Here is a 7,983-nt window from a genome sequence, read left to right on the forward strand (position 1 = left end):
GTGCTCTTATCAGCATCATTTGCTTCAAAGCCCTTTGCATAAGTTAGTGCACCAAAATACTTTTTTCATGATCTGCAGACCAGAATGTCAAGATGGAAGCAGTTTTTGCTTCTCTCTTCATTTTCCTCTTCTTATTTCTCCAATTTCTCGTAATCAGCAACACAACTATCGAACCAGAGGTGCCAGAGTTCAGCTTTGATGAACATAGTGGCATAAAATATGATCCTAAAAGCCCCTTGATCAAGTGTACTTATTTGTAAGTGGTCAACAATTGAACAAAGTCCAAAATCAACAAAGTTTAAAAACCAGGCTCATCATGATTGATGATCATATAGCCTATAGGCCTAGCACTGCATGGTAAGGGATCCAACTATGCAGTGCTATGAACATTATCTTCCGTGCCTGCTATGAAGAAATAGAATCAAATAAACCCTGTAATATGAGCAAGTGCAAGGAGATAATTTTATTTATTGTCAGTTTCTTGTACTAAATTCAGGCCCTTGCAGTTCCTGGAATGCGACACCCCAGTTGATCTGACTGGTAACGAGACAGCCAGAGATTCTCTCGGATATGGATGTACGAAGGTAAGGCCTCATTACAATGAAACGAATGAATTCACCCCGGCTATTCAGATCTGCATTCTGATGGGTGACTGCCAATTGGACAATCTGGACTTCAAAAGCAAGGAAACAAACATGTCCCTGTCCACTTATTGCTGATCAGGGCATACAATGTCGTAAACCTGCCCGAGCCATTGTACCCAATGGAAAATTTTCTATGAAGTCTCATAAAATCGTCTTGTACTGCAAGAAGCCATTGTATATCATAATTTAAATGCTTGTAGTTGGATCAAGAGATTTTCTGGTGCTATATTGGTTCAAATCCCTTCTGGTTACTCTTCCTCCACGAGAGCTGAGATCAACTTAAGGCTAAACTTTAGAATCCCCGATCGGAAATGACGTAGTTTGATCGCATTCAACTATAAATCCATTGAACAGTGGTGCTTGGTTAGTCAACCGATGCCCTTTTTTTGGGGTGTGATCGGGGATTTTAAACTCGTTCCCAACTTAAATATAGCAGAGCATATCAGTAGCCTATTTTTCCCAAGCAGATATTTTCTTTGAGGTTTATCTTGTAAATTGTACTGTTCTTTCCAGTGGGGAGGGGAGAAATATGAAGAAGTCCAAAATACGTCTGTGATGTGTCGAGTGCTGACTGGCATTGAGTGCTATGGAGAAAGAGCATTCCTAAAAGATGGATTTCCTTGTATAAAGTTAGTATACTGAAGATCATAACACAATAGCATTCCGCGAAGTTACTATTTATAGCTCACAAGGTCATTTGCATAAGATATTGATGACGTTTTAGTCACGTGACAGTCGGACATCGACACTTATTTCCACGCATTTGAGCTCATTTCAAAGTCAATTATCTTTGACCCTGCATTGTTTTTAGCATGAATGATACCATAGAGTCAGAGAGAGAAATATTCAGAACAATTATGTAGTATTTCCAACACTCGGACATGTGCCAGATTGAATCTAACTGCCCTTGTTAGAAAGCCTGAATCCATTACGAAACCGCATGTTTGTCCGACATTGCCTGTAATTCAGCGATGGGGAAATAGAGGGCAGCAGCGGCAGTGACCTCATCTTCGCGGAATGCTATTCCATACACTGACTGTCTCATCAACCTAGAAATATTTGCATTCACATTTTTTTCATTTTATGGGGTTGTACAAACACTGAATTAAATGTACACAAATGTAGCAATCTCATGAAACGGGCTGCGAATATTTCTGGGTCAACCTTAATTAGAATTATTTGTTAAGTGCAAACTTGCTCCAGAAAAATCTTTAAATGAACAACACTACGTCTAAGTTTGAGCTTGCTGAATATCATTACAGTAGCACTAAACGTTTTGCTTTTTTTTCAGATATAATGGTCACTATTTTGTAACGACGCTAATTTACTCTGTGCTACTTGGCTTCCTTGGAATGGACCGATTTTGTTTAGGACACACTGGTAAGAAATTCATTGAAAACTATTCTCTACTTACACCTTTCAAAAACATAGAGAAGTTTTGCTGTGGGCTTATAGTTTGGTTTAAGATGTTCAGAAATGTTGCAAATTGCTCTCATTTCAAAGAAGACGAGGGAGCTAGGGGTAATAATGTGAAGCGCTTTGAGCGACTGAAACCAGTTGGATTTAGCACTATATAAGTCTCATAATAATAATAACACGGTTCCACATTTTCTTTCTAGGTACAGCAGTAGGGAAACTTCTGACCCTGGGTGGAGTTGGAATTTGGTGGATTGTGGATGTGATCCTGTTGGTGACTGGAGGCCTTTTGCCAGCTGATGGAAGTAACTGGGTGCCATATTACTGAGGACTTCGAATGATGTCCTGAATTGTCAAGGGTTGTTCGCAATCGATATACCGATCTAGTGGTTAAGGCATAGGCCTTGTGAATAGAAGGTTGAGGGTTCAAGGCCCACTGATAACCTCTTTCCGATGCGGCCGGTTGTTTAGCCGCCAGCTTGTTCAATATAGGGTACAAACTGCCTTCTTGCCAGGCACCTGGCATAAGAAATAGGAATTTCGAAGTGAGGAGTGTCTCATAAGCCATAGCTGGCTATCCCTTTCATTAGGGGTGACACTATGATAAACAAAATTAACTTTTCTGTCAAATTTCATATTTCTTTGTGAAGAGTTTTTTGTCGGCGTGTCCTCCAAAGAAAGTTCAGAATTGAACACTGAGAACTAGTTCTGAGAACAGTTTTAATTTTCAGTGCTTCAGCTGCAGTTTTGAACAGGTTGTATTGGGTAACTTTTCCTAATTACAATCATGTTGTGGTTCGTGAAGGGTTATTTACTCTCGATAAACTGATGAATTTAATCATGCAGTGAGATTTTCTTCTGCAATTTTGCTCTGGCTGGTGTGAGGCATTCAAAAATTTCAAACTTGACTTCTAACGGTTTTAGATGTACAAACCAGGAAGTCCAAAAGGAATTTCTACTGAACATTTGCTAGAAATCCTGTTTGCAGTAATAGAATGATCACAGCAATGGTCTTGGGGATAGTATTTGGAGAGAATTTTTTTTAATTTAATAGATTTTCCGGCAAGCCATCCACTGCCAGGCTTAAAGTTTTGTACATAGAATATTATGTAAATAAGTATCCTGTAAATAACTTCATGTTGTCCTCTGTAATTTATTAAAATAAGTCTAATGTTAAATTACGCTTCATTTCTTTTTTTGGCTAGCATGTTTTATGAAATGGATTCCTTGCAGTGCTAGTGGATTTTGGGATTAAAAACTTGGCCAGAAATGTGTGTCACAACCTAACTTGTCTTGAGGTCACCATTGTCAATCGGGCACTGATGTTGTGCTGATCTCTGGAAGCTCCGGGCAAGAGGATGCCATAAGTCTCGAGGTACTATCTTGGTGCCACATCAAAGCTCCTGGCACATTCATAACTAGTCTGGAGGACACCGTTGTGACTTTTCAGACTGTCCAATCTTGGGGCCACATGAAAGCTCCTGGCACATTCATAACTACTGTCTGGAGGACACCGTTATGGCACCTTTCAGACTGTCCAATCTTGGGGCCACATGAAAGCTCCTGGCACATTCATAACTACTGTCTGGAGGACACCGTTATGGCACCTTTCAGACTGTCCAATCTTGGGGCCACATGAAAGCGTCTGGCAGAGGTCATAACTACTGTCTGGAGGACACCACTATGGCACTATTCAGACGGTCCAATCTTGGTGCCAGCAATATCTATGGGAGCTCCAGGCATTGGTCAGGACAACTTCTGTCTGGACACCACACTTGTCCCATGGTCTGATCCTGCCTGCTATTAGAAGCTCAAGGCAATTAATGATAGATCACAACCTATACTCTCAATCAAATGAGAAAAAAACCAACTATTTCAAAACAGTTTTGATACATTTATTATTGAGATTCATCAGCATACAAAATGAGTTTGGCAATATAGTGTACATTCACGCTAAAATTGTGCAACAAGCTTGCTCCACTGCGTAAATGCAATTACTCTGGCACATCTAAAGAGCAAACAAACTTAAACACAACCAAATATATTTCTGATAACCTATCTGATGTAAAAAAATTTAAAGTATTCAGATCAAGTTCAAAGTGTGATTGTGCACTGAAATAAAATGCTTCAGCAGAACATTATTATGCCCATTCATCAGTGGTTACATAATCACATCATTTGTTCAGACACCAGTCTCGGAGTCTGGACAGTTCACCTTGAATCAGTGACTAGAATCAAGCTGGTTCAATATATAAAGAAATAAAGAAACAAAAACAAAAAATCTCAATGAGTACTGTTAAAAAACACACAAATAAAATATGGCACATCAAAAATCATCATAGAAAGTTTGATTCAGCTTTCGAGTATACTATGCAGACTAAAAAATACTGAATGGTGGGACCGGTCCAGTTTGGAAGGTTTTGTTCCAAGCCTACGGTTACGTTCCAAGCCTATGCTTCGAACATGAGAAATACTGTGGCACTGTAAAGTTTGTGACACAAGTACAGAAAACAAGTCATAGACTTTAAAGTTTGAGTCGCGTAAAGTAGAGGAGCGATATGATTTTTAACTCGTGGCTTACTCCGAATCACAGACCTTTTACCGATATTTTCAGTCCCTCTGACACAATGGGCCATTGACTACAACAAAAAATATTCTCCAGGATGAAGTGAGTATTGCTATTAAAGGCCATCGCTGCTCGTTAAATATTTGAAATTAGTAACTGAATTTGAAAATTTCAAATTGTGTAAAAACGTACTGATTATCAATTTCAACAATGCCATGTGTAGACAGGTATACAACTACTTTAAATACCACATTTCAGCAAATTCGTATGCATAATAACTGCATTGCGTCAATAATAACTGAACTGCGTCATTGCGTATTACTGCATTTCTATTTATCTGGAGCACCAGTAATTACGAACGGCGAGTCCCTTTCATACTACTAAGTACAGATGGCAAATGATAATAAGATACTGTTGTTACAAGATGATTAAAAATCGATCCATTAGAATATATAAAAAGAATACAGTCACTCGTAACTATCCAGTCCAGTTTGTTGATCTGTGTTCAAGTTCAGTATTACCAGTAAATGAAAATTCAGTACAAAATCGCACCAAAAAAATTAATACAAATTTATAAAAGATCATGATTATCTTATAAAGCTTTGAAACCAGCGTTGTAGAAAGTCTCTTGTTATCACATTCCTAGTATCTATATTGCTTCATGATATGGCGAGTCCAAAATACTGTTGCGATTTGATTATTAGTACAAATTAATACTTTAAAAGTGTATCACATTCCAATCTATATTGCTTCATGAATTATGAATCCAAAAAATACTGTTGCAGTTTGAGTATTCGATACAAATTGATAGTTTCAAATAGCATTCTGCGAAGATGACGTCACTGAAGCTGCTGCCCTCTATTTCCCCATCGCTGAATTACAGGCAATGTCGGACAAACATGCGGTTTCGTAATGGATTCAGGCTTTCTAACTAGGGCAGTTATAGATTCAATCTGGCACATGTCCAAGGGTTGGAAATACTACATAATTGTTCTGAATATTTCTCTCTCTGACTCTATGGTATCATTCATGCTAAAAACAATGCAGGGTCAAAGATTATTGACTTTGAAATAAGCTCAAATGCGTAGAAATAAGTGTCGATGTCCGACTGTCACGTGACTAAAACGTCATCAATATCTTATGCAAATGACCTTGTGAGCTATAAATAGTAACTTCGCGGAATGCTATTGTGAAACTATGCTATTGCATATAACAAAATGACCCCAAAGACAAGACTAGGCCGTTCAAAGCATTCTCCGTGAAATGACCAGACACTGAAGATGCACTTAAGACTCAGAACCAGAGAGCCTTATTGAACAAACAAATTTGAAGAAATCTACGCCTTTCTTAAACTCCTGGATCCGTCCCTGAAATTTATAATTTTATGGAAAACCATTGGCTAGGTTTTTTTTTTCATGTCGAGTTTAATTTTACACTAGATACTGCTTTCATGGATCAGTTTGTAAAGGTAGAGTCAAGAGGGGTGCAAACGACCCCCGGGGAAAAGATTGTCGGAATTGACTGGGAAAATTTCAAAAGCTATTTGAAATGATAATGAATTGCCCTGTATTTTTTAAAAACGACCCCCCCCTCTGAAAATTCTGGCTAGGCCTAAGGTATTTTATGAAGGGGAGTTCCCATTTACTGCCGATGAAACATATGACTCGTCCAAGCACGTCAGCCTCCTTCAAACCAGTGCATTAGGACCAACTCCTGAAATTATGTCTGTCGATTCCTTGATATTTTGTTAATTATATCCTCCTGATCCAGGTCATCAAAATCGGAGGCTTGGAATTCGAATTGGCATCCACACAATTTTTTCTTAATTCCCTCCTTGCTTGAAGCGGCTATCATTTTTTCTTTAACTTTACACGTTTCTGGAACCCTGAAATTAAAAATAAAGAATTCAGTATTTCCGGATTCTTTAACATGCATTCCAGGTGTGATGGGTCCGGCTCACCATTTCACCCCTTCCCAATAGCATTCCGCGAAGATGACGTCTCTGCAGCTGCTGCCCTCTATTTCCCCAACGCTGAATTACAGGCAATGTCGGACAAACATGCGGTTTCGTAATGGCTTCAGGCTTTCTAACTAGGGCAGTTAGATTCAATCTGGCACATGTCCGAGTGTTGGAAATACTACATAATTGTTCTGAATATTTCTCTCTCTGACTCTATGGTATCATTCATGCTAAAAACAATGCAGGGTCAAAGATAATTGACTTTGAAATAAGCTCAAATGCGTAGAAATAAGTGTCGATGTCCGACTGTCACGTGACTAAAACGTTATCAATATCTTATGCAAATGACCTTGTGAGCTATAAATAGTAACTTCGCGGGATGCTATGGTGGTGGGTCACATATAACTTGCCCAGGGCCCCACACAAGAACTGCCAGGCATCATAGATCGTGTCTTGCACAAGGCGGCAAGCCATTTGAACTGTCATCATAGATAAAGTGTCTTGCACAAGGCTGCAAACAATTGAACTACAAAATATACATGTAACTTCCTCAAGGCCCCACACAATAACTACCAGCATGGATAAGTGTTTTGCACAAGGCCCCACACCATCTATCAGTACAGACGTGTATCTTGCCCCACTACAACCTATAGACAAGTGTACTGCCCAAGGCCCCAAACCAGAAGCGTGGAAGGAGTGCAAACATTTTCCAAGATTGCTAGGCTACAAGTGCTTTGCCAAGGTCCTATATCATCCCATGTCAAATATTATAGCAGAATAATCACTTCAGACAAGAGATAAGTGGTTTGCCAAAGACCACATTCAACATAAGATACCATGCCCATGGTAACCATGTCAAGGCCAGTCTGGCATATTCTGTGGAGCCTAACTCAAACTCAAGACCTATCAAGACAAACAAGTGGAGGTTAAAGGTGTATTGCCCAAGGTCACCAACAGGGTCACTCACTGGACTGACACAGGGCGCACCAAAATAAATGCTGTCAGAGACAGGCCAAGCCCAACCCCTTTAATTTTCCCACTGTCTACATACCATGATAAGAAAAAGGGCTTGTCCCTCTTTGAGGTCCCATCTTGTAGCATATAATGCATATCGAACACAGCATATCTTGGGCTATGGGCTGGTAGATCGGCTATGAAGTCTTCATACGAGCTATTTACGCCGCCCTTCTTGTCAATTTCAATTCGGGTCATGTCATCAGAAAGTTTGTATAAAATGTAACGCCAGGCCGAACGCAGCTTTAGGGCTTCCCACTCCGCGATACATTCGTCGTTCACCTGTACCCCCGAATCACAAGAGGTCATCCTGAATTAGAGCAGGAAAACCACGAAAATATCAGCAGAAAAGTCCTGAAATCGACGATATTGCTACCAGGTGA

The 7,983-nt window shown here is 39.6% G+C and overlaps 2 protein-coding genes across 2 annotated transcripts; one reads left to right on the forward strand and one right to left on the reverse strand.

The window, feature by feature from the left end:
- Positions 1 to 63: 63 nt before the first annotated feature.
- LOC135489171 (TM2 domain-containing protein 2-like) lies at positions 64 to 3,099 on the forward strand. The gene is made up of 5 exons (XM_064774387.1): positions 64 to 256; positions 497 to 584; positions 1,158 to 1,273; positions 1,936 to 2,024; positions 2,264 to 3,099. Exons 1-5 carry the CDS (start codon positions 93 to 95, stop codon positions 2,386 to 2,388), a joined length of 582 nt encoding a protein of 193 aa, XP_064630457.1. The 5' UTR covers positions 64 to 92; the 3' UTR covers positions 2,389 to 3,099.
- Positions 3,100 to 3,933: 834 nt separating this feature from the next.
- Positions 3,934 to 7,983, reverse strand: LOC135489664 (actophorin-like). The gene is made up of 2 exons (XM_064775116.1): positions 7,638 to 7,983; positions 3,934 to 6,511 (listed from the first exon to the last, which is right to left on the reverse strand). Exons 1-2 carry the CDS (start codon positions 7,907 to 7,909, stop codon positions 6,346 to 6,348), a joined length of 438 nt encoding a protein of 145 aa, XP_064631186.1. The 5' UTR covers positions 7,910 to 7,983; the 3' UTR covers positions 3,934 to 6,345.

This window comes from Lineus longissimus, chromosome 6 (genome assembly GCF_910592395.1).
Source record: "Lineus longissimus chromosome 6, tnLinLong1.2, whole genome shotgun sequence".
In the NCBI taxonomy this organism is placed as follows: Eukaryota; Metazoa; Nemertea; class Pilidiophora; order Heteronemertea; family Lineidae; genus Lineus; species Lineus longissimus.

Coding starts and splice junctions, on each gene's coding strand:
- LOC135489171 (XM_064774387.1), top strand. CDS start 93: ATGGAAGCAGTTTTTGCTTCTCTCTTCATTTTCCTCTTCTTATTTCTC. Junction 1,274..1,935: donor GATGGATTTCCTTGTATAAA/GTTAGTATACTG, acceptor CTTTTTTTTCAG/ATATAATGGTCACTATTTTG. Junction 2,025..2,263: donor ATTTTGTTTAGGACACACTG/GTAAGAAATTCA, acceptor TTTTCTTTCTAG/GTACAGCAGTAGGGAAACTT.
- LOC135489664 (XM_064775116.1), bottom strand. CDS start 7,909: ATGACCTCTTGTGATTCGGGGGTACAGGTGAACGACGAATGTATCGCG. Junction 6,512..7,637: donor AAGCCCTTTTTCTTATCATG/GTATGTAGACAG, acceptor TTTTAATTTCAG/GGTTCCAGAAACGTGTAAAG.